This window comes from Stigmatopora argus, chromosome 11 (assembly GCF_051989625.1).
Source record: "Stigmatopora argus isolate UIUO_Sarg chromosome 11, RoL_Sarg_1.0, whole genome shotgun sequence".
In the NCBI taxonomy this organism is placed as follows: domain Eukaryota; kingdom Metazoa; phylum Chordata; class Actinopteri; order Syngnathiformes; family Syngnathidae; genus Stigmatopora; species Stigmatopora argus.
In genome coordinates, this window is record NC_135397.1 from 11,676,418 (window position 1) to 11,703,160 (window position 26,743).

Genomic DNA, 26,743 nt, shown 5'->3' on the forward strand with positions numbered 1-26,743 from the left:
CAACTCCGAGCCATTGGCCTCAGTGATTAGCGGGTGTGTCACAGGGTGATGGAGATTGTGAATTGGAGAATGGAGACTGGGATGAAGGTGATGATTGAATGACTTTAAAATTAAGGTGAAATTCAAGGGTACACTAGTACATCCAACTGAATTTGTTGGCTCAGTTGTTCATGTAATCCTGTACAATTTGATACAACACTTTCATTTAGATGGTAATCAAGGTGGTTATTCTCTTATAACTATTGCTAAAATATGCAGTTCATATTCTGGTTTTTCAGTGTAGTAGAAAGTAGTAGCCTAACCTTTTCCGCATGGAACCTACTGTCTTTGGGAGCACATCAGACTACTACAAGTAAAGTGTAATGTGGTCTATTGAGTGGTGCACAAAATTAAGTGACTTACAGTCAATATAGGTGGTACACAAGTAATCATTCACAAATGGTTAATAAAAGTAGTTATGTACAACATGATTTGGTAAAAAATGCAATCTAAAAGAGGAAAAATAATGGTTTTAACTTTGCAAAGTCTTGTGTTTCATTTGTTTAATGCACAATAACCTGTGAGAACTGTTTGGCTGTAAACATAAGTGTTATTATTTCACCTGTGTATCATGCACTTTAATTTATTACATTCCACTTTTTGGTCTTCCTTCCATAGCCCTGTTAAACTGCACAGTATTTGTGTGTTACAATACTAAAATGAATTTAAGGAAAGAAAACCTCCATTTTGATTTAAAACTTAGTTTTAGTATGTATTCTGGCTGCTCTTGCTGTTCAAAAGTGTGTGCCACCATCCAGAAGAATTTGCTCTTTGCATATTTTTCTGTTCATTTTTAAACTTGTTGTCCTGTTTACACAAACTTTCCAGTATTTCTAGTTAAAAGCACATGCCTGATATTGTCTTTCAAAGTTTAGCTTCAACTGCACATTCAATTCTTGAACTGTATTCAGCGCACATTCACATTATGCCCTCCAGTCATGTTGTATAGATTAGTATCTGTGTTGCAAAGCAGCTATATCGCTATCAACCCATTAGCAGTTGTCTAAATAGATGGTAAATACCTCTTAATTACTTTATCCTCGTAATACACACAGGCATATGTGGACACCATTCAGCCCTCTCTTGTGTTGGCCAGATGGGTCCTTGGTGAGGTAAATAGCCCTCCATTACCATGGAAAATGGGGGGTCCCCTCATCCCATTTACGAAGATCTCATCGAGGCCATGGCTAGTCCATGTCGCTGCAATACCTATAATTTAGTCCACCTACACCCCTTTTTCGCCTGGGCAAAGTAAATGGATGGACTTCGTTGTAGGGGTCTGGTAATTGTAGTCTCGTTTAGAAAAGCGCACATAGCAATTAGCACAGAGTTGGTATTTATCTAGAGTTGCATTTCCATCCCCTGCCGGGAGCAAAATGCTCTTTTAATATGGGTTTGTTTTCCCCACGTCAAATTAGGTAAAAGGGCCTTTTATTAAAATACTTGCACAACCAACTTTATTCCTACTCTACTTGTTCTGTCATTTTTTGTTATAGTGTGTGTACTATGTGTTGTGCCATGTGTTGACTGGCAACTTTCTCGCTAATTTCTCCTCAGAGGCCGTGGATGTTCTGAAAGAGATGAAGGAGAAAGATTTGGTGCTGAACGACACTCATGTTATCATGCTTTTCCACACTCTCAATGCTGCCATATCAAAAGGCGGTGCCGCCACAGTCCAGCGCCTCCAGGAAACCATCTTCACACTCGGACTGGCCAAGCCTACCTCCAATCTATGTGCGCCCCTAGTCACCGCCTATTTGAACAGGTAACACCAATTTGCCCTTTTTTTGCAAGGATGTTGCTGTGTATTGTTGAGCCACATCCATTTGGCAGGTGTTGATGCATCTAAGTGCATATCTGGGCGTGTCCTTCATCCCTCTCTGTGATCATAGCGGAGGTTACATTCTGGTTCAGTGGCTCAGAGAGAGAGAGAGAGAGAGGATTTGCAAATTGCTCATTTGTGTGCGTTTTTGTTCCCGAGTGCGTGCGGCTTTGTTGTTTTGGACTCGGCAGCTGCAATCTCTCTCATGAACCTCCACCCCTACTCGCCCACCCACTGCTATATTCCCAAGGTGTATGTCGATGTATGGACTGCGTGTGTGGCACACTATTTATCCAAAATGCAGTTCAGTGTTATGAAACGTTGGCCGCAGGTCGCGCGTATTGGGCCGCCTGCTCAATGCCTATGTGCCATTCAACTCCTGTGTGTATGTCTCCGTATGTGTGCTCTACTTATCAGAGGAGATTTTAAGTAGATCAACTCATTAGCATGTTAATTATGGACAGACCACTAATTGCCAGATTTAACCCAGCCATGGTATTAGGGGATTCACAAACACAGTACACATTCTTTCATACTGTGTTTACCTCAAAAGTACTACTTTGCGGGTTTTCCCCAGCCACTGCTTGTTTTTATAGTAATTCTGGCACAAGCAGTTGCCAAGTTGACCTGTTAATTGCTGCCTTGGAGAGATTAGCCGACTAATTTACTCCTGGGTCATCGTTGGTATACCAATGCATAAACACACATTAGCGCGTTGCATCTAAATGTCTCTGTCTGTACCCAGTAAATGCAAGTTGGGGTTTCATCAAATGATGCTACAGTAGTTATTGGTGTTTTATACAGTAGGCGGTACCCGGTATTCAACAGAGTTCTGTTCCTACGGCTTTCGGCACCCTATTGTGGGTAGATCGGCTTTTAGCATGTTCATTCATTCATTCATTATCCATACTGCTTATCCTCACAAGGGCCGTGGGGGGTGCAAAAGCCTATCCCAGCGAACTACTGGCACAAGGCTCAATTGGTAGCCAGCCAATCTTCCCGTATACACTAAACCAAGTCTTTCAATTCACCATGGTTTAATTTGGCACTAAAATTCTAGTTTATAAAAATCTTGTTTAAACTTTGAGTTGACGATTTTGCTTAAACCTTTTTTAGTACCTTCTTTTTTGTTTTGCTTCAAGTCAAGCTGCATTATTGTGCGTGCATGCACACACAATCTTCTCCCCCCAAACAATCCAACCATAGTGGTTAGCGCGTCAGCCTCACATTGGGAGACATGGGTTCAAATCCAGGTCGGTCCACCTGTCTGAGTTTGCCTGTTCTCCTGTTCTTGCCTGTGTGGGTTTTCTCCAGGTACTCCAGTTTCCTCTCACAGTCTAAAGACATGCATGGTAGGCTGATTGGACACTCTAAATTGCCCCTAGGTATGAGTGTGAAGGGTTGTTTTTGTCTCCTTGTGCCCTGAGATTAGCTGGCACCCAATTCAGCGTGTCCCCTGCCTCTGGCCCAAAGTTAAGGTAATCACATAAATATTTGTAATGAACATCGGCGGCAGCAGTAAAAGGCCCACCTCACAGATTATTTTGGTTTACAGATGTTTCAAACCACACCAATCTGTACTTCGTTTTGCCAGTGTGTACAGTGTTAGTGGCACTCTATGTAATTGGATGAAATAATTGCAAAATTTCTTGATAATGCAAACATGTTTAAGATTTCAAGCCTGTCCGATTCATTGCCAGACGTCAGCTTCCAACTTCCTTGACAGGAGAGTCTACTTCCCCTCTTCATCTGTTTTCATTCCGTCACTCAGGGGACAAACTGATTGTTGAAAGGAGGTGGAGGAAGCACGCCGATACATGAGGACAAAGCAGGCATCAGTCTCGCCCGCGCCAGTCTCATCCGCTGCGTTGCCGCTTAATGACTTAATGAACACTTCTGCGGCAGATTAGCCCTTGACAGCCCATCATATGCGCCGCCCCGTTAACATTCCCGCCCGTCCGCTCCGTATTGTCTGAAGTAACCTGCTACCACTCTGCCTGGCAGCCAGTGCCGGCTGCCACTTGTTTCTAAAAGTGATTAGCAACAGAAAACGAGTGGGAATATGGCAGCACATGAATGATTATTTTAAAAAAAAAAGAGTTTGAAATGGCACCCAAAGGGGAAGTGCAGAGAAACTCAGAGAAACAAAAATGGAAAATGGTTGTATAGCAATTTCGTATAAATGTTTTTACGATGCCCAAAGCATTTTAGATTGACTCTGTTTCACCCATTCAAACACACTTGGTTCATCTGTGGTCAGTTGTGCTGCTGCCATTGCAAGGCATTCTGTGACAATTGGGAGCAATTTAATATAACTCATTCAAGTTATTGGAAGATTCTTTGGACATTTTGTTATACTTTTATAGGAAGCAGATGGGAATCTTTCCAAAATTTGGTTTATACCTAAAGCTAGGCATATTTAAATGAGGTTTTAGTAATAATAAAATAAAATACAGACATACGACTGAGCTCGTATGTCGATATTCTTGTAACTCGAACGAACGTTTCCCATTGAAATGAACAAAAAACATTTTTTTTTGTTCCAACCCTCTGAAAAAACACCAAAAACAGGATATTAGATTAGGAAAAAAATGTATTATTTCTTCTAATTTGCCATCTATTAACAAAGTAACACATAACTAGTGGTTTAATATGACTAAAATGTGTTTAATAGAACTAAAATTAGACAGATTTCGCGGAGGGTAGAGAGAGGGACATAGGGGGGTGGGGGGGTTAGGCGACTTTTTGCACCGGTGAATCGTAATATAACATAAACAAATTTAAATGAACTTTGATTACGATGCAGACATACTCAAAAATAGATGTAATCTAACCTTACACTAAACTTAATTCTAATTTTGTTTTACATTTTTATACCTTTCTTCTCCAGTTAGCTGTTTGCCCCGCCTCCACCCTGACTTTCACTATCGATGGGCTGTTTGCTTTTGTATTCCCTTAAAAATATTCCGAAAATAACGCACACAAATGTCCTCACAATAGAATAACGCACGGCCACTTGCCAACGAGAAGTAATATATACTCCTCGTACTAGCAATCGCTACGCCACTCGCGCTGAGTGACGGAAAAAAAACAATGAAAAAAATGCAACGCTCCGCCCAGTGCTCGTAGATATCTGTTATACACGAAACAGATGCGGCAAAAAAGACAGTGCGCTAAAATCATAAACAGCCTCTCATGTCTTGGCCACCTGGCTTTCTCGTATCTAGAGATAATTATTTGCTCGAAATTTTACTCGTATCGAAATGCTCGTATGTCGGGGTGCTTGTATGTCGAGGTACCACTGTAAAATTATCATACAAAAAAGAACCAAAGGGTCACAGTTATCGGCCTGCCTGGCTCTACCAATTAGACGTCCCCTATCTTTTTTTCAGATAGTTGGCAAGCCTAACATGACGGCATTTTTTTCGTATCATTATAAGCCATTTCCATACATCTGCTTTTCCTTTATAAAATAATTGATGAAAATGGCTGTTAACATGTTACTTTAATTGTCTGACCAGAGTATTGCCATCATTTAAAATCGCATACTTGATGCCTGTTGATTGTTTTAACGTCAACAACAGTTTCTTTCACTTGATTGAAACTTGTTCTCTGATTTCCCAATTGGGAAATCACAAAGTCCACATCTAATGATATATTGGAATAGAAATGGATTTCAAATTTGCTGAAACATTTGAAAGCAATGGGGTTGAATAATTTAGAGTGTAAGTGTAACTAAATGCCGTTCTTGCATACACATAACAGCAGGCTACTGGTGTCATGATCAGCGTATCATTTGTGTTTTCCAGACATTCCCCGTCCTCCCTCGTACAGGGACAGTGGCTTGATAACAGGCCTGTCCGTCTTCGTCACGCAAAAGAGGGCATCAGTGAAAAGATGAGGCACAATTAGCTTCCTTGTCTAATCCTTCAGGTTTCTTGTAGCAAAGCCCCTGGTTATATATTTTTTCAGGACTTAATTGGTTGGAAAGTGGCTGACATGCAAAGCTGGGGACATTAACAGGGCTGTGCTGTAGTAAATGGCAATGCAAAGTGACATTTAAATTGTACCAAGGGGAAATTATCCATCTTTTGACATCCTTGGCTTCTTTTTTTGTGGGGGTGTAGCGGTAATTGCAATGCCAGGCCAAGTGATGGGTCTTTTTTAGCTTTCTCTTATAGAATTCAAGTATGGTAGGTTGGGTTTGCAGAGAATGTATCCAAGTAAGGAAGAGTATACCAAAAATGTATACTACACTTTATTGTCAGTCCCCTTTTTTTCCAGTGTCTTGGATTGAAGAGAAGTATCCTTTTTAGCTCACCCTTCAGAAATTTACAGGGAAACATTCATCTTTAGGCTTCTTGTATTAAGAAAGTGGATGTTTATTGACTGTCTCTGGAAAAAAATCGTATTTAAAAAAAAAAAGTCAACCATGATTGCCGTAACATTTAACTTTTCTCTTCACTCACTGTCCAAGACCTCTGTGCTTTGCCCTCTGTGTGATTGACATGGTAATTACCCAATCACAGCGGCGCTGTCACAACACTCTGGATTGAAGTGAAATAGTCCCTCATACTCCTCTTTCTTTCCCTCAACTAGTCTTCAGCTTTACAGTTTCTTTATCAATCCGTCAGACACGCGTTTCCTCCCACCAAGGCATCTCTTGGCTCATGGCTCTGGGTTCTTTTGCCAGGCCATGAGTTTTGTAAATAAATGTACAGTGGGATATTGCGGTATTTTGTTTATTGGCGTGTAGATTTTAAGACTGTATAACTGTTTCTGAATGGGTATTATTATGTGCTTGCCCAAAGTATTTTTAGCAGGAAGTTGTTTTAATAATAAATTAGTAAATTAAAGTAAATTTAAAATGAAACACTGATGAATTGATAAGCACAGAGCCTTTTAGTTTATTTACTTATAGGCATGCCCTGAAAAACTGTTCATATATGAGATACAGCTGCAACTGACTAATTATAATGATATGGTGAATACTATAGCTTAGAATATAGTAAAATCGTATATCGATAATAATAGGAATAAACTAATAAATAATAAGTTGTTTTAGACCTGTTTTAAAAATGTAGGTCACAAATGTAAAAAATATGCCAAAATGAAGGACTTCAAAAATAATATTTTATTACAAGCATACTGTTCTAAGTACATACAACTTGCATGTCTGCAAAAATACACAAAAAACAGGCAGGAAAATTAGGCAAAAACATGCAAGAGTTTGAGGAGCACAGGTTAGTAGTGTCACACATTTATCTTCAAATTGATGTTAAATTTGCAACACATAAGTCCACACTATTGATTTAGCACTGGTCTTTACATCTCTTTCCTCCATGTGCTTTTTGCTCTCCTCACTACTATCATTAATTCATCCAGACAAATGCACATTTGAATATCAGAGCATGACGTAGCCCGTTAGAATGAATATCTCTACTTAAGGCAAAATGTAGGCAGCATACGAACATTTTGTGAAAAAGTAATGTTCTCGCATTCATAGGATTCAACATTTTTTATGAACACTTGTATAGTAGTTGACAATATCAAGTTCTGGTTTGAAGAGGTCAGTTTGTCACTGGAACAAATTCTTTCCTATGATGATTTCTTTTTTTGTGTCCAAGCAAATAGAAGGTGGAGGGTCAGAGGCAATTGGGATGGAAGGTTGAGGTGAGGAAAAGTTTCCAAACAGGACAATAGAAGTAAAAGATGCGTTGGGGGAAGTTGGAGATGAGCATGGAGGCTAAAGATCGACTCTTTTCTCTACTGGGTTGCATCAAGCACCCATAAAAGCCTGTCCAGAGACACATTAGCCCCCTGCACGCCAACATGGGGAGAAAGAGTGCTCGATTGTGTGACAATGATGTATTGGGGTCAAAAGGCCTCATCACCTGTAGTTGTGCTGTCACACATTAAACGGCATGTATTGTTGCGGCGGGTCATTGTACATGAATGCGAGGGCAGGAGGTTAACACTCTGTATTTTCTCCCCATACAACGCTAACTGATTGCACATCTAACTCGCTCACTCTCTCTCTTTTCCCTTTGTGTTTGCATGTGTGATTTGGATGGCGTGCTGACAGTAATGACCTCCCCGGAGCTCTCGACGCAGCGCTCGAGTGTCAGAAGCGCTACAACCACCTGCCACGCATCCATGACATCATTGTCAGCCTGGTGGAGAAGGGAGACACGGAGCTCTTGCAGAAAGGTCTCAATGTACCATTTTAGTTACCTTTTTACTGTGGGAATTGAAGTGATGAACAAATTAATTCATCCTCTACTCTCTTTAATGATGAGAAATGTGGAAAGTCCAAAGAAAAACCGAACTTGATAACTATACGTCACACCATATAAAGCATGTGGTGTTCTTTGTGTTTTGGTTTTCTGCCATGCCTTGACGTCCTTGCCACATCTTTGTCTCAGTCTTGCCCATTTATAGTTCATAAAGCAATTGTTTTCCCAAAGAAATTGTAACCTTAAAGTGTTCCTTCAGACCCTTATTTTTTTTAACCCTAAAAAATTGCTATATATTTTTATCGGAATAACAAGACATATCAAGATGATTTTAGAGTTTTTTGTTAAAAGGCAATTATTGTAAATGTACAGGCAAAACAAATAGGGCATCTTGGAAATGTGACATCACCCTAGGTGAATGGCCAAGCAATTCTCATTCTGTTTGGTTGTTTGAATGAAAAGGTGACCTCCAATGTGGCGAAAGGGAAAGTCGTTCTGAAGTGCATCTTTTCAGTCAAACTCTACCGTCCTCACCCAAAAGCCCTCTTACTCGCTCTTGTGCCCATCCTACCTGCCTCTACCCTCGTGACCTCACTGAGAGGGAGACAGTAGCGTCCTGTAGTAAAAACCTAAATACTGTGGAAAAAAGCAGAAATGTTGACTCTAAAAAGCATAATGTCCCTTTCAAAAGGTTCTTGACTCACATGGTCCTTTTTTGGAGTTAGACGTTCGGCTGCTAATGTGGTAGAGGTCCAGCCAAGCCCTGCAACCCCTGAACTGTTTCCAATTTTTGTCTGACATTCCCAAGTTATTTCCATATAATTTTTGTCGGGAACAGACCAAATGTACCAAATTTCACTCCAGAGTCCACCCCCAGCCCCCATCAATGCCAAATACATAGTGAGCTGCAGGATAGAGATAGCTTGTAAAAAAGTCAAGCCATAGCTGATTTTCCAGGAGGGCATTAGTTGGGCTTAAATTTATTTAGATCTTTTGCTGAATGTTAGAGGTTGCACTTGATCATGGCAGCTTCTGCCAAATGCTAAGCAGTGTGTGTGGGGGGAACTCTGGATTTTTTTTAAACCTTCATCTCTGTTGTAATCACCCTCAGCCATGGACATAGTGAGCCAAGAGCGCGGGGAGATGACGATGTTGTACGACCTGTTCTTCGCCTTCTTGCAGACAGGCCGCTACCGTGAGGCTCGCAAGATCATTGAGGTAATAAAGTTAAAAATACAACATCTTAAATGTGGGGACACCAGATGATACCACTGACTGGACAAAAATAAGTAGGGAATAAATAAGCAATCAGTTTTAGCACCAAACATGCCCGTTTATGCTTACTATTGCATTTTTATTTTCTCATACAATTCATGTCACATTAGGAGTGTAAAGAGTTTTATAATATTTATTCCTTTTTCAATTGCAATCTAGCCAATGTAATTTATCCATCCACTAAGTTAAATGCTTATGGATTAATGCTCTACTTTGGAGGTATTTTGGCTTTTAAGGCTAGGTATAGTACGCTTTGTTTCTTTTCATTTTTAGGGGTTTTTGTTTATTGTAGGTCATTCTGTGTCCTCCTTCGACTTTCATATTGCTACTACTTTTAATATCAATTCACAATCAAGCATACATGTTACACACAGAAATATGTAGTAAAACATTGCCTGTTAAAGGGCTCGTAGATTAGTGTAAAAGAGAGAGGCAACGACATGCATATCAGCACAGGGAGATTGATGAATAAAGAGATCAGAATATGAGACATCAGAGATAACAAGGCCATTATGTGGTTTCAACCGAAGGATGCCCCTGTTCATCCGTCTCGTGTGTACTAAAAAAGGGATTTGGGCCTCTTGAGGATTTTCCAACTCTCTGAAGTCCTATCGACATGTTATTGTGTCTGTACATCCCTCATCCTTCTTACACCAGTGTCAGCTACTGTAAATGCCAGCAGTTTGTGCTAGGGGCAGAGCCCTATTACAGATTACAGTCAAGGATGTGTGGTTTGAGCTGTCAAAAACGCCCCTAGCACACATAAAGACAGACATTTTCCATATGTTGGGCTAAAGTTGTCCCTCAGAGGGTATTGAAACATGAAGCACCGTAAATTATACAGTGACTTAGTGACGCTCACTTCAACAATCAGGAAAGGCAGCCTAGAAACATACATTAAAACATTAATTGTTTGAGATGTGCTGTATGTCCTCCTTTTTGTTAAATAATTTATTTGCCAAGTAACAGCGTCTATTAATGCATTACACACAGAATGAAGGTCATTTCTTAATGTGTGAGCCGTCGTTTGGGACCATTGTGAATGAGATGGAATCATTCTGTTTCTCTGTAATCTTTTTTTTCTTCTTTCAAGTTTGCATGTTTACCTCGTACTTGTCTGAGTATGAGTTAAATAGTCTAACCCTTCCAAAATCATGTTAAGGCAGGGCACAAGGAGACGGCCAACCATTCACGTTCGCACTCACACACAGAGGCAATTTTGAGTGTTCAACCATCCTAGCATGCATGTTTTTGGAACGTGGGAGGAAACCGGAGTACCCGGAGAAAACCCACGCAAACCCAGGGAGAACAAACTCCACGAACCAAACTGGGATCGAACCCTCAACCCCAGAACTGAAGCCGACACGCTAAGAATGCGCTAACCATTCGCCCACCGGGCCACCTAGAAATGACATACTCAACCTAAATAACTATTTCATCTTACTTTGTCCGGGAGGTTAATATTTACTGAAAAGCTTCGTTGATCCCTGCCTTTATTCTCCTGACAAAACATGAACAAAGTAAGTGAGTGATGTTGAGGCCACTGGCTCTAAAAATATCTCCTTAAAAGCCATTCACACTCTGGTTAAATCGCTCACAAATGAGTCAGCTAACACCTTTCAATTAATAACTCTGTCACCCATTTGCAATAAGTTTTTAAAATTTCCAGTCAAGTAAGCTGACCTCACTGCTGTCATCTGTAATATCTTTAATACTTGAGACCATAATGGACATTTGTGGTACAGTCACTAAAGCATAAAAAGTAATAATCGTGCAGAAAGACACAGGCGTCAAGGGTTTCAAGTGGTATTCCCAGTGAGTGATGACTCTTTAGGCTGTGTTTGGTATAATTGGCAGCTGATTAATCACAGCTAATTAAATGTAATGATAGAAAAAGGTGGCCAATTTGGTGCTAAATGGTCATGGTTAGGTAGGAGATTATTGTGGGGGCCATTATAACGGCTGACGATTTGGTGTCTGTGTATGTGGTCCAGGTTAGGTAGCATTGCTAAAGAGTAGTGAATCATTCTGTTTTTATGTTAGGGAGAGGGGTCAGCCATGCTTGTGTGTTGCTGTGTTTATGGGTGTATATCTGTGCGTGTGATTAGATTTAAGTGGTCAGGGTGATTAAGGGTATTAAAGCAGGAAGTGAGATGGAGATTGATTGTTGAGTGGAGTTGAGTTAAGTATACTTTTTAAAAATGTAAGCAAGAAATATATTTCACAATTTTAACTCTGTTTACACACCCTTTCAAAAACAACATTTCAGAAAACTTGATTATCATTTGTTTCTATGTACTAATGTGTGTTGTAATATTTTGAAATTCTAAATGTTTTTCATGGATCTGTCAGCATGCATTTTTTTCTCCACTATTTAGCTACATGATGGAGTCAGTGGTTAGCCCGTCAGCCTCACAGCGCTGGGGTGCTGGGTTCAAATCCAGGTCGATCCAACTTTGTGGAGTTTGCATGTTCTCACCGGGCCTGCGTGGGTTTCCTCGGGTACTCCGGTTTCCTCACACATGACAAAAACATGCATGGTAGGCTGATTGGACACTCTAAATTGCCTCCGAGTGTGAGTGCGAACGTGAATGGTTGTCCCTCTGCTTGTACCCTGCGATCGGCTGGCCACCAATTCAGGGTGTCCCCCGCCTCTGGCCGGGAGTCAGCTGGGATAGGCTACAGCACCCCCATCCCTAGTGAGGATAAAGCGGTTCAGAAAATTAGATTTAGCTACATCTCCGTGCACATTTTGTGATATGTACAATTAAAAACAACATTTTTCAAACACTAAGCTTAGGGCTGTGGGCCTTCAGGGATTCTAATAGAGGTATGCGTGGGGATGTGCAGGGATGGTGTATTTGCACGGGGAGACTTACAAACAAAATAAAAAGGAATTGAATGGGAGGAAAAGATGGGAGAATTTGCACTAGGCTTTGGTCTCTAAGAAGATTAGACAGACTGCGGGAGAGAGTGAGTGCAACACATTTTAATTTGTCCCTTTGGCTGCTCGGGTAAGCGCATAATGCCTCCGCCTGGGATGGGTGGAGGGATGGAGAGGTTGAGTTGGGGGTAAAAGAGGAGAAGGAACAGGGGAGATTTGCAGGAAGAGGCTAGGATTGAGAGAGATTGGAAAAGGAAACAGCAGAGGGGGATGAAGCCAGTCTTTTCTTGACTCTGCTCCCATCAAAAAGGGCCAGCGGGGATTGAGCACTGTTGATCCCCTCCGTCTTTCAGATTAACTTTTTGGCTCGTTCTTTTTCTCTTCTATTTTACCCCCCCGTCTCAGATTACCACATAGCGAGAGCGAGATCTCTCAATCCTAGTCTTATTCAGATTGTATCCAAGTCCCATGAGACAGATGAAATCCTGATCGCTGTTCTTTCGTAATAATCACCTTGTCACTCCACGTATCAGACTAAATCTGTGCTACACGAGCCCCTAGATCAATCTATGTCAGCTGGTATTTGACAGCTTGTTGGCCTCTGTCAAAATCTTCCTGGCCTGAATGCGCAACACAGTTTCCAAATACAGAATACTGTGAAGCGCATTTCGCATTTGATATTTCAAAGATCTTGTTACTTGCCTTGGGAAAGGAAAAAAAAAATACTGGACCTATTTACATCTTCATTTGCTAATCATTTAAAACAAATAGACCATAACAAACAAAAAAGGTAAATACCCCTAACTTTGTTTCTAACGGTCTGGGAGTCCTGATTAAAATAATGAAATAAGAAAAAACTTTTGTTTTGCGTGTAAAAACATGTAATATGTTCGTCAATTTGTTCTTTTTAGTTGCGTAATTATATTATTTCCAAAATCTATATACGTTTGAATAGAATTATTGAAGGTTCTTTAAGTGTTTAAAAATTGGTTCCAGAAACTAGTGATGCTTTCCGCCATGTTTGAATATGTTGAGTAAGTTTACCTTTTTTTAAACTTTTGCCCTCATGGATCTTTTTATTGTAGATAAATCAAATATGTAAATATATTTGGTCATTGTTTAACTGCTTCAAACAGAGACTCGAGATCTGAGCAATAAGGTTTAACTTTAATACCATGGGATAAAGTCATAATAACGGTATAGCTATTGTGATCATTTAAAATGTTTTTGTTTGTTCAATCAATATGTCATTAAAATGTGAAATATAAATATTGTTATCATGTAAAGCTGGAATTTAAGCCTGGCATTTAAAGTCCAAATTAAATAGTGCTTTACAGATTCCAGGAAAATGTTCACGATCACATTTTATTTACTTTTTTTTTTCCTTCAAAGACCCCTGGACTTAGGGCAAGGCCTGGGCGACTGCAGTGGTATGCTGAGAAATGCATTTCTAACCATCAGGTACTAATAGCATTGCACTGAACAATGTACAAAAGAGAAAAAAAGTCAATGAAAGTTCCCCCCCTAAAAATACTTGTGCTCATAGATAGAGGCACTGGAACAAATGGTGGACATGACATCCAAGCTATTTGAGTGTGACCGTGATGAGATGTACTGTTACCTCCTTACTCTCTGCAGTAAGTACTTTGGTTTTATTGGGTTTGGGACCTGCACAGAGTACCATCATGTGATCGCATCAATGTTTATTGGACCAATTAAACCTGATTGTCAAACTACAATATTACCAGTGTTTTCCAAATGATGGGATTGGCACAATCGAGTCAATTGATCAGATTGACCTTCTCCTGTCAAGTAAAAGTAAGGTACTCCTCATCACAAAATAAATCTGATTCTATCCCTCCTCTAGAGGAAACAAATGACTGGAAAAAGGCTGAAGCTGTGTGGACCAAGATCCAGGAAGAAAACATCATTCCCCGGGAAAGGACACTGCGAATGCTGGCTGAAGTCCTGAAGAGTAACGGCCAGGAGGTACCATTTGAGGTGCCTGAGGTAAAATCCCCTGCTGTGTGATAGAGCCTACACATCGTGCTAGCTGTAATAACGAGATTATTCAGAAGAAAAATAGCCAGAAGGCTCCTGGTGGGGAAGGGAGGCGATGGAGCAGAGAAATCTTGAGATTCCCAGGAGGAGTTTAAAGATGCCTTAGGCCTAATGTGACACGTAACCAGCACGGTAAACATTCATTCCAAAGGGAAAATGACAAATAAATAATATAATGCAATCTCCTCTGTTTTGGTTGGTTAGAGCTGTTTTTCCCTTTAAGACTTGAGGTGCCTTAGAGACTTCCATCACAAAAAATATGTAACCAGTTGTTGCCCTTAAAATTATGTAACTTCACTTTTTTCCATTGCCAATTCAATGGGCATTTATCATGACTGCTGAAATTGAGGCAGTTTGTCACAGATATCTTTCAAGACAGAACGAGGCTTGACTAGTTGTTTAATATTAAAATGGAACAAAATAAACAGGTTGGTGAAAACAGCAGTACAGCACAGAGGAACACCAACCTCCACTAAGGCCAAAGTAATCATAAAATCCATAGTTTATGAATAGAAAATAACATACATATAGAGAAACCCCTTTTCCGCCCGGGTTAAGGACTTAAGGCACTACCTTATATAGTGAACATCAGCATATAATTGACTTTAAAAAAGTTTTAACATTCCTATCAAGAAAATGGCCACAAATCAAAACTTTTGTCTAAATGACTCACGTCGGTACATAGTTGGCTTGCTAAAAATATGGAAGTCCGGCCTGAATACCAATATTGGAAATGGGTGTTAACTGATGATAGGTTGACCCTGAAGTCAGCAGTCACAAATGCTGAACTAAATATGCAGGATTTAGCTGTATTAAGAAAGTAAGGCCAGTCATTGCCTTCAGTTGGCCCGATGCAAGTAGACAGTCACTTAGAAAAGTACCAGATGATTGAATGAAGACCTTTTATTCTCAGCACAGTGGTCATATCGATGTGTCATAATTATCCATTTTAAATATCCAACTATAAAGATGCATAATTAGCGTTCAGCTAACCGGATCACTTTAAGAGCATGTTGACCTCCCCCCCTCTTGTATATCAAGCGACCTCTTTTAAATGGAGGTCGAGGGCTAAGAAACACTCTTATCAAATGCTGTGGGTGCCTGCCATGCTCCACTTTTGTAAGCCTCTGTTCATTACATGAAGCAGGGCAAACAGGATTGTAGTGTGGTCAATCAGAACGGGTGACTGGTGAAATGAGTTACAGCTGGATGTGTGTTCAAATCTCTAATGCCTAACTAATTAAGCCAGCAGCTAAATGCCACCATATGTCTCTCTTTCTCTTTCTTTCTCGGATGTACGTGCTGACTGAAAAGACAAAATTATGAGGGGATGGAATTGGACAATAAAACCAGTGAAAAAAGGGTTAACAATTAGTATGAAATATTTTTTTTCATTCCTCCCCAACGCCCCAAGCCTTGACGAGAAAGGAAGTGATCACTGTTGCCCCGAGCGTTGAACTAGATGACCCCAGGGGCACTCCAGTTGATGTCCTCGGTCCCTGCACTCTTAACACACACTTCCCCCCCCTGGGTACTAGCCCTAATTTGCCCCCAGCCAATACAGCTTAACCCCCTCCCCTTGCTGCTACATGGGTGAATGAGCATCAGCGGACCCTGGCCTGGCTGCCCCACATCACATACACAAACTGCATATGTGTAGCAACTTGTTAGAGCCCGAAGAGCGTTGCAGTGTTTTGATGGAAACATCAACCTGCGTTTGATCTTGTGTGTTTGTGTATGTCTTTTACAGACGTGGTGTCAACAAGCTACTAACACAGAGCATGTCAAACCAGAAAAACCATATCGACCTGTGGAAAGGAACTCACAGTATGATGTTCGACTTCTAGCCCTTTGCAAGAAAGGACAAGCGAACGGTAAGATGCAGAAAGTCAATTATTAATTAAGCCCAGAACTTACATTTAACTCCTTTTTCAATCTGATTGAAAGAGGGACTCTTTTCCCTTCCAATTTAAGGTTGTATAAATGCAATTAATAGAATTTGTGCCTCTGATAAAGATGGGGGGGGGAAAAACTATATGGTGCAAAAATCAGTTTTTTTAGCTAGTTGACCCAGGGCAATACAAAGGGCGGGAACCACCTTTGTGAAAATGTGTTTGCTATTTTTGTGAGCAGCTTAGTTCATTTTAATGACCACATGCAAGCCTGGTTGTCAATAGAAAAATGATTGGCAAAAAAAACTGCTATTTGACGGCGCTATGACACGATAACGCGACACGATGACGTCACTTCAAAATGGCGCCCATGCGTGCGCCGTGACGTCATGGCGAATGCCGATACCGTTATATATTTCAAAATAGAGAAAATATAAACGGATAAAAAATTATTTTGACGTGTATGAATGAAATTCATGAAAAAAAAACGTTTCTAACCAAATTAACCAACCCTAAGAGAAAAAAATAAGATCAAGGATTGTTCATACAGGATCCTAAACAATTAGAAATAATGCCTCGTGGGATTTCAACTTGGTTTAAAACTAAAAGGAAAGTACCTTATCCTCATTTGGTCATATTGAGCCCAATATAACTACTTTTGTTCTCGCTGTCAGAGGCCCACAGGCTGATAAAAGAAGCAAACAAACAAGGTGTGGCTTTGGGCCCTGCCTCATACGATCATGTGATCCGCTCCCTGTTGGCTGCAGGAGCTCTTGAGGATGCCATGGCAGTCAAAGACATGTAAGTAGCCTCAGTGACACTGTCAAAAATGTCCGCATTCTGGATTGTTTTTTTCATGGGTGGATATGTAACATTGTCTACTCGTTAAGTAAAATAGTCCAGTAGAGTAATACTAATGTATTTTGTGGCCGTGTTGCCTGAACGAGGAGCATGTAGAGCGTTATTAGAGATTTAGCTTAGTGCTACCATTTTTTTTAAGTCTCTTATTTTGCTATTTGTACTGCAGAGGAAAACAAGCTACTACTTATGAAAACAAGGAACCACTTAATGTGTAAGGCTATTCCACATCTGCACAGGATTGGGAAAAAAACCCATCTCCTGTGTTTTTATTGGCTTACATGTTTCTTCACTACAGTGCTTAGAAAAACATGCACAATACGGAATACAATATCTGCTCATTTAAACTTAGTTTACAGGCTCCACTGCACTGCGTGAAGGCTTCTTTTTATGTGTTTTTTAATCTGTGCTCGTGCTGAGAAGGTGAATGAGCTGAGAGTAGAGATGGACTGGGCAAGGTGATAATGGCACGGAATAAGGAGATAAAAGGAGCTAAGTGCGGGGGAAAAGAAATGGGGAGGACATCTAGATTTAATCAGGAAGGAGTTTAATGAAGACGCTATAGGCATTAATTCTTTGAGCATTTGTTTTGGGGTAATCTGGTAGCGGAAGGGGAGCATTTATGGCCAGATTAAGGGTTTGAGGGTGTGATGATAAGAAAGATGTTGGCTGAAGTGCAAATATACTATGCATGGAAGGGCCAGGCACAGTGAAAGTGTGTATGTGCGGGAGAGAGCCTCTTGAGGTTTTTTCTAACCTGATAAGAGTAATTCAGATCCTACCAACTGACCTTGTTCCTGCTGTGACCCTGTCGCATGTGGCTCCCGGATGCCGCTTGGCCCCCGGTGTCGTCGTGATGATAAGGACTGCCTTGCCTGATGCTTAATCGAGCACAGAGATTAATCTGCTTGCAGGGCTTTCATAATAAGTATAAAAAAAGAAGAGAGAGAGGTTAGTCTGATTGAGGTTTTCATGGAAAAGAAATGGGGAGGAGAAATGAGTGAGGATGTGGAGCAGATTTGGAGAACATTTATCTCATAAATGACACCCCAGTCACGTGCACTGTGGCTCAAGAAGAACAAAACATTTAATGCACAGAGGCATCAATCATGCCATTCATGTTTGTATTAGTGTCAGGGTCACATAAGAGGCTCAGACATGCCATCCATCATGGAGTTTGCATTGTCTGTACTCTGTGTACAAGATTAGTTTTCCCAAATGCGATGCCTTCTAATATTGCAAAGTTCCAAGACACCACAGACGTATATTAGTCTCGTTCCAGTTTTTATAAAAAGATTTGCTTTCAATGTCGATAAATCCCTATCTTGTTGAAAGTCAGCAGCCTGTCCAGTTGAGCTCCCACGATACACATTAGACCGGTAAACCTCCAGTTGTAGTGCAGTTTTCCATATTTATCAAAATGCTGTCAGTGGACTGTGCCATGTCTATCACCACCCATTATGTACCAAAGCTGTGTCCATACAAGTAACTACCAGTATGGTAGGTTGCAATAAAAACTCAGAATTATTATTTGTATTCCAACAAAGGTTAATTTGAGAATCCTAATGAGATTTTACCTTCCATAAAACAAAATACTTTTACTTTTCTGACAATTACAGTCAAAACGGATGAGGTTGTGCAGATAGCCATAAGGTTTTGGCTGCTCTACGTGTACATAAATAGGACATCGGTTCGGTTGAACTTCTGTAGGGTACATGCAAGATCGTAAACAATTAGGAACACCGCCCGGAGGGATTGCATGTGATCTTCTTTGTTTGAAAATTGATAAATTTAAAAATCTATCAACTCTTTCAGTTCCCAGTCTCAAATCCCTGGGTTTCATCTTAGTGGAATCGCAACCAGTTTGCTTATAATTACACAGAGCAAGCGAGGACAGACTGAAGGTAAGAATTCTCTATACACTCTACATATACTACAAGATTTAGCCAAATAGAATATCAGATTGCACAATGCTCACCTACAGAGGCCTTTGCCATCCTGAAGTCAATGCTGCAGCAGGACCAGATACCCTCAAAAATCGCTATTACCAGACTGGTGCAGGCCCTTGGCAGCCAAGGTGACATTACAGGAATTATGGAGATGCAGACTCTCATGGAAAGTCTCGGCACGGATCTCAACCTGTCCACCATGCTGTTCACCAACAACAAAGCCCTGGCTCACATCAAGCAGTAAGTTACTGCGTCCATTCCGTCATGGAAATCCTACTACTGGCACATTTTATTTCTTGACTGCCGTGAAAAAGTATTTTTTTATTTTCAAAAGTTTTGTCGATGTTTTCCAACCATGATGCAAGTAAACATACAGAATGTTAATGTAATGGTTAAAAGTGACTAATTCACAACATTTAGTTTTCTGTAAATCATTCATTATCAATGTTGCCTATTCTCAAGCGTATCACATCTGAATATTGGAAGGAGGCGGGGTTACACGCTGAACTGGTTGCCAGCTAATTGCAGGACAGAGATTTTGAGTGTTCAATTGATTTACCATGCATGTTTAAACTTCATGTAAATCCTACTTCATCTTCAAGTTCAGGTGTTCGGAAAAAGAAGAAACCCCTCACAGTAGTAGCATTTTTTTATCTTTACATTTACTAAATAAATAAGCAAATATTAATCTATTCTGTATACCAGTGCTTCTGCATATATCCCAACTTGTCTAAATGTAGAACAAACTAAGAATCAACCTTGTGGCAAAATCACAATGAACTACTTTTACCACATTACCGCCAGGCAAGTGCGTGACAAGACATACTATGACACACTCTTAGCATAAAAGCTTAGCGAGAAAACAGGACATCAAGAACAAATAGGAGACACGGGCATAAAAGGATTATTCATGGGTTCCTTTTAATGTCATGAAAACACCCATCCTCCACTGCTGTTGCATAGCTTCTCAAACAACAGCGAACAAAATATAAAACACATTGTGCATCAAACTTTCATCACACCATTTGCCACATTAGCGCGACAGGCGTCCCCGTGCCAACTCGGCAGCGCAGCAAAAAGTGGAAGAAATCGCAAGACGGCCTCACGCCCGGTTAGCCATTGTTGCTTGGCCCTGTCAGCTTGAACCTTGACCTCAGGAAGCGGTGCCCTGAGCTTCTCTGACGCATGTGTCCCCGCCGTGCTTGAGTCAACCTGACTGTTTAAGAGCCCGGGTGGGGAAGCGAGTGGGGCAGGAAAGCAAAGAGAGACGCATTTTGCGGGGGCTCTCGCTGAATTATTCACACGGTCCCAGTCGCAACAATCAGGGTGGATATGTTCACCCACCTCTGGACACTCGCACATATACTTGCGCGCACGCCGCCGCAGTTAAATATTCATCACAATAGCGACGGTGAAGGAGGCAGGCACAGTTAAGTGTAGTGGCCAGGCGAGGTTGCCAGATTAAGTTGGCAGATATCTGTAGAGCTTTCGATTTTCATGCTATTTTGCACCAACATTTCACCACGCGAACAAAGCCGCAGAAGTTTGCACAGTTAAAAACAGACATTTTTCTGACGTTAACGCTTGTTTTCATCCCTAGAGGGAATTTGGAGTCAGCAGTCGAGATGTTTGAGGAAGTTTACACCAATCAAGACAGCAAAAGCCCCAGTATGTCATTTGTGTTCCGGAAGATATTGGAGGAAGACAATGAAAAAGCCATCGACAAATGTATGACAGATAACACGCAATATACAATCACAAATATCACCAGAAAACTCAATGACGGAAGGTGCAATGTATTTTTCAGTGAGCGCTATGGCCGAGCGGCTGGCCAACCACTTTGCATGTTACAGACCAGCTTCAGATCTCTTCCTGAATCTTCTGGACTTGGGCAAAGTAGAAGATGCCAAGTTCATGCTGGCTGTAAGTGTTTTGGTGACACAAAAGTCTGTCTAAATTTTAATTACCATGTGCCATGAAGGAAAATGCATACTACAAGTTTCTTGCACTTTTGCGTCTCCATGTGCATGCAGTTTTCAACACACCAAAAGTAAAAACAAAATGCCACTTTGCGCTTTTGCTTCAGACCGTGTCCATCTAAACATCCAATTCAATCTTCACCTCCTGGTTGGTAAGTGGAGAGGTCCAGGGAATGCATACATTCTCAGCCCCCTGATGAAACAAGTGCCACTTTTGTATCACAGAACACGGATACCATGAACTATCCTAACGGTGGGCCGGATGATGCATTCTAAAACAATAATAGAAATATTCTTCACAAAAGAGCGAGACAAACAAGCAATATAGCTTTCGTTCAATGACCTTTCATTTATTTTTGGGGGGGTTTCTCTGTCAAAAAGGTTTTCTACCCCTGGTCTTCTGCCGGTGGTTCTCATTATTCTGCATATCTTTGAGTCGTTTAAACTGGTGTTCCTCATGGCCTTGTTTTGGGGATCATGTTATTTTTTTGGATGAAAGATCACTATAACTTATTTCATCTCATGGCCTTCCCCTTGACTTGTGTTTCGGACTCCTTTACCTCCCTTATTAAACACACCACTTTGCCTTGCTGCTCTTTGTGCAATGGCAATTAAAAACATGCACAGCAAAAACAAAATAGCAAGCGTTGAGTTTTTTTTAAAGTCCATCACAAGTCCCTCATGCCCTCTAATCAAAACCTTGTGACAGCTGGATGCATTCACCCGCCACAGTTTTTGATTAATTTATCTGTCTTCTTGCATTTGGGTCCCAGAACCCACATCCCTTCGAGTCTGATGGTCTGTGGTTGCTCGCCTCTGACTTCAACTTAACTTATTTACGCGCAATTCATGCGTTACAGCTCGCTGGCTTTGCTTTGAGCTTTGGGAAATGAACACAAGTATGTAGAGAAACTAGCTGGGTTGACGAGACACATTGGATTTACAGGCAGGTAAATTAAAAAAGCCGTTGGTTATGGCTACCTTTTATTTATTTATTAAGAGACCAGGAATTGATAGACAGATGGTAGAGGAAGGTGGGGCCAAGTAGACAAATTAACATACAGTACATGAAAGCTTCTCATTGTTATAGTAGAATGTAACTCCGCATTAGAGAAATAACATAATTAAGATAATTCGTGAAACACAATTCCACCACAACTAAAACAAGCACTTAACAAGACATTAAATGTATTTTCTTCTTTTAAGGAACAAACGAAAACAGATAAAAACGTCAACAATCAGTTAAATCCAACCATGTCTGTTCTTCCTGACATCTGGGGTGATATTCCTTTTCAATCTTTAAAAAGCATGTCTGAAATGATGGACTTTAATGAATACATACATTATTACTCACAGCTTTCAGCCTTCATCCCTATTTAAACAAACAGTGGATTACATTACATACATCCTTGATTTGCATTCCCATTTTCAGATATATTGCAGCATGCAACACGCTAAAATTTCAAGTCTCTTCTTGTAATACTAAAACCAGTGCATCCAGCTTGATGGATGTTATTCGGAACTAGAGTGGTTGATCAAGGTTAAAATAGGGGTCTCTACAAGCTTTTCTAAGGTTTGTGAATTTGCGTAGGTTTTGTGAATGCTCACAATAATGACAGTTTTAAAGTGTGTACATGGCAATTACAAATATAAGTTAATTGTTTCATCTAAAAATACCTTTCTCTACATTTCAGTTTAGAAAGTCTGTTCAAAAGGTTAAAAAATGAATGAATCATTCGCCATGAATCAATTTGTTTAAACAACATTTTTAGATCATCTACCTTACATTTAGATAAATTGTTTAATTAGCTTAAAATTGTTTGAAATCTCCAAATTCCACGCTCTCAGCAGTAAATAGTCATGGATAACTTTAGGTCTCTATGACAGCAGACATTGTCTTTGTGCATAATCTATAATGCATTCCTGATTATTTTGTACTACAGAACCACAATTTGTTAGTGTTGTTTTTCTGGTTTGCCAAGTGTATATTTTTATTCACTTTTTTATGATAGTGAGGATATTCAACAATGAAATCATCATTAATGGACTGTTAAAATTGTTAGTTGCTGTAAATACATGTAGATTGTGAGCAAATATGAGGCCTTGAAAAAGTCATGCAATGCACTCAGCTAATTTTCAACATTACCAATGCTTAGGTTTTACATCTAACATCCCTCATATGTAGACCCTTCTAGGCCTCAGTGGAGGGCTGCGCAGCAAAGTAAAGCAACCAGGGCCATCCCTTTAAAAAGTGAAGCGACAAAACTCCGAAAAGCTTTTAAGTAGACACGCGCACAATAACCGTGACGAGCCTATCAAGAGAGGCGGCGGGTGGGCAAATGGGAGGTGAGCGTGAAGTCATTAGGAAGTACAACTAGGAACACATGTAAGTAGAGAGAAAAGATGAGACGTTCCCTGGGAGCATCCGGAGCTTTTAGGAGCCGCCGGGTCAGTTCTGGCGTCACTTGGGGGAAGGCTGGGAATGAAATAAATAAATAAACAGGGATGGAGCCAATGCCCATAGTGTCGCCCTAATTGCCTGATTGTACTTGAATCATTCCGTTTGTGTGTGTGTGTGTGTACATGTCCATATGCGCAAGTCTACATTTGCGGGCATCGTGTTTTAAGCCTCGCAGGCACCCTGCTTTGAATTCCATAAATCCAGAATGCATTGCTTTGCAAATGACTATAAGTGTCACTGCTGCTCTGTCAGTAGGAGACACATGCTCTCACTGAGCACAGAAACACGAAATATGTGCTTAGAGCCACATTTTCTATAAATGCCTGCATCTCTTCTACACATTAAACAATCTTTTCCTTTTGGATTAAGAACATGTATGTTTCCAAATCTTGTTACGTCACATGTTTAATCTTTATCCATGTGCTTATGTCTAAACAAGCCCTTTAAGATTAATCCAAGGCAGGGAACTAAATACTTTTTATTCCATCAAATATTTATTTTTTGATTGATGTTAAATGGTGTAGTATTGGTTTACCACCAATTTACCACAATCTTCCACTTCTTCCTGCAGAGAGTCAACGCCCTGGCTGAGCAAAGAGATGCGCTGATGTCCTACGTGGCGAAAACGTCTCAGCGACCAGGACAGGTCCTTTAAGTTGTTATTTTTTAAATCATTTTCTTTGATAATATTATAAAATCAAAGGTTCCTTTTGAAATAATATGTAATATTTGTAGGGTGGCGCATCGGCCTCAGTTCTGGGGTCCTGGGTTAAAGTCCAGGTCGGTCCACCTGTGTGGAGTTTGCATGTTCTCCCCTGGCCTGTGTGGGTTTCCTCCGGATACTCCGGTTTCCTCCCACATTCCAAAAACATGCATTGTAGGCTGATTGGACACTCTAAATTATATATACTCTAAATTATATATATATAAATGCTGGATTTGGTTCCCTTGGAGACAAAGCACCTTTTGTAATTGAAAGACATCCAGTCAAAAAAACGTTATTTTTTACTCATTCCAAACATACTCTTGGTGAATCATAAGTTGTTATATTATGAAAGAAAGTGCAAACTTAAGGCACACTGAAACAACATTAAATATGCCTTGTCGTTAAAATGTTTTGACCATGTTGTTGAATCTGCCATGACCATTGGATATAATTATGACAACATAGCACGTCAGGCTCATTCACAGACATTTGTTCTCACGTGTGACTCCACAGTTAGGAAAAATCAATACCTTGCTGGCCCTGATCCCTGACTTCGCCGAGAAAGAAGTACTGTACCCGTATATGATGAAGTGTCACGGTAAGAGCAATTTTATACTTACAGCAGATCTACCAAATGAGGTGTCACTTTAAAAAAAAAAAAAAAATCAGTCAGTTGGCAACCATACTTACTTGCAACCCTTTGCACTATTCAAAGTAGGCTTCAATTTGTATATTTTTGCTATTAAGATCATTTCTTGGTCCCTAACTCCTGAGAATTGTGAATGTTCTCTTTGTATATACGTGTATGTGTGGAGTCATAGTAAGAATGACATGCAGACCTTTTTGAAGAACAAGCCCACTAATGAGTTAGCTGTCCTGCCTAGCCTTGCGTTCTAATCTCTACATGGCCTGCCACTCGGTACTTCTTTTGTCCGACATGCCGACCGCCCATCTTTTGGCTACCGTTCCTACAAATTTCCTCTATTTGCCCAGCAAACACTAGCGCACATGACTATTTCATTAGCATTAACCAGCTGCTCAAACAAGACGCCCATAGAAGAAACATTCGCACACTTGGGTTTCATCTTTATTCTTCAATAGTCAGAACCTTGTTCCTCTTTTTTTAATTAATGAAATATGTATAGAGGAATAGGAGAAACAACCTCATAACACGTTCTTGTGTGCAAAAAAATTATGTTTGTCATGACAAAGACAATGTTTTGCAGTTGAAATGATAGTTAATATCGAAAAAAGCTTCTCGAATCTGAGTTTGTAAGGGGTTCGTTGTATTTAAAATTCTTATTTCTGCTATATTCAAGGTTAGTAAAAGTGCCATGAATGATGCTCAAGTGCTGGAACCTGGAGAAAGCATAGTTTGCTTATGGTTTTCCTTGTTACAAAGCAGATTTTAATTCAGTTGAATATAATAGTCTATTTTTGTTGTTATACGTTCATTTTTAATATCCACAGTACAGCACAAGGTGTTCTAAAAGCTTGAAAATTTGTCAAATTTGTCCTTAAGAATGTTACAAACCTTTTTAAATGCATTTTAAAGTGTAATGAGGTAATCATGACATACTTTGTGTTTTGATCTTTTGTGGCAGTCAATGACAAAGACCTAGCGTCGGCCAAGGCACTGTACGACCGCATGCAAGAGGAAGGGATGGACGTGGACGAGCTGTCACTCAAGCGTCTGGCGGTATTGTATCGCGAAGTAGGAGAGAAAGCCCCCTTTTCTGAGCCTCCGGTGAGTCCCACTTTGCAGTCAACATAATAACTATAAATTGTTCCGCAAGGTGTCATCCCTTGGTTAAGGAAAATGCATTAAAATCTTAAAAAAAATATTCAAACATTTATTTTTCTGATAATTACATTTCAAAACGTGAATTAAAACATTTAATAATTTGATATTTCTGCTCTGAGATCGTCATAGTTGCGCCAACTGCTTTGATACCAAAATTGTAGGGCCTAATCCAACATAGCACTGTTATTGTGCTTGTTTTGTTTTTTAAATTTTGTTTTTCTCCTCATAGTTTGCTTGTGAGATGGTATCAATGAGTGTTGTCTCTCTGTTTTTGCTACTTTTTAGCCTTTTAGCACTTGACACATTATGTAAGTTGATGTAGGACTATTTTTAGGCAGACATATACAGATATCCACTTGCACACTTAGAAGGCTCTCATGTTGCTGCTGTGACCCCTGGGGGCAGGTGGACCAGCAGCCTGACTCACCTGTGGGATGAAGTAAAGAGGGCCTCTTATATTATTCAACACACGTCAGGGGAGTTAGGTGGCGCTTGGCCTTTTGCAAATGTGAATGCCTTGATAAAACCTCTCCAACTCTCAAATGACACTCACGGACTCCCACCAAGGCCCGATAATTCAAATTTTGATCGGCATGCCATTGCAAATACTAATTTGTTAATACACAGGTCCTCTCGCTGACATTTCTTTTCAGGATGTCTGTTATTCAACGAGAAATTGAGAAAAAAATGCACAAAGAATTCAAATATTGACATAAACAAGTCCAGGTGGTAATAGAAAATTTACTTCGTTGCAAGCACAAATATATAATAATGTAA

The 26,743-nt window shown here is 40.2% G+C and overlaps 1 protein-coding gene across 1 annotated transcript in view; it reads left to right on the forward strand.

Annotated features, from left to right (window-relative positions):
- lrpprc (leucine-rich pentatricopeptide repeat containing) overlaps nucleotides 1-26,743 on the forward strand; it is a 49,489-nt gene that overhangs the window by 22,118 nt on the left and 628 nt on the right. The window contains exons 23-37 of the mRNA XM_077614090.1: nucleotides 1,597-1,804; nucleotides 7,947-8,071; nucleotides 9,209-9,315; nucleotides 13,649-13,717; nucleotides 13,803-13,893; nucleotides 14,124-14,266; nucleotides 16,068-16,191; nucleotides 16,884-17,010; nucleotides 18,883-18,971; nucleotides 19,052-19,256; nucleotides 20,617-20,744; nucleotides 20,824-20,939; nucleotides 24,028-24,102; nucleotides 24,676-24,760; nucleotides 25,767-25,909. Coding sequence (XP_077470216.1) covers nucleotides 1,597-1,804; nucleotides 7,947-8,071; nucleotides 9,209-9,315; nucleotides 13,649-13,717; nucleotides 13,803-13,893; nucleotides 14,124-14,266; nucleotides 16,068-16,191; nucleotides 16,884-17,010; nucleotides 18,883-18,971; nucleotides 19,052-19,256; nucleotides 20,617-20,744; nucleotides 20,824-20,939; nucleotides 24,028-24,102; nucleotides 24,676-24,760; nucleotides 25,767-25,909 — 1,835 coding nt within the window. The remainder of the gene's footprint in view (nucleotides 1-1,596; nucleotides 1,805-7,946; nucleotides 8,072-9,208; nucleotides 9,316-13,648; nucleotides 13,718-13,802; nucleotides 13,894-14,123; nucleotides 14,267-16,067; nucleotides 16,192-16,883; nucleotides 17,011-18,882; nucleotides 18,972-19,051; nucleotides 19,257-20,616; nucleotides 20,745-20,823; nucleotides 20,940-24,027; nucleotides 24,103-24,675; nucleotides 24,761-25,766; nucleotides 25,910-26,743) is intronic.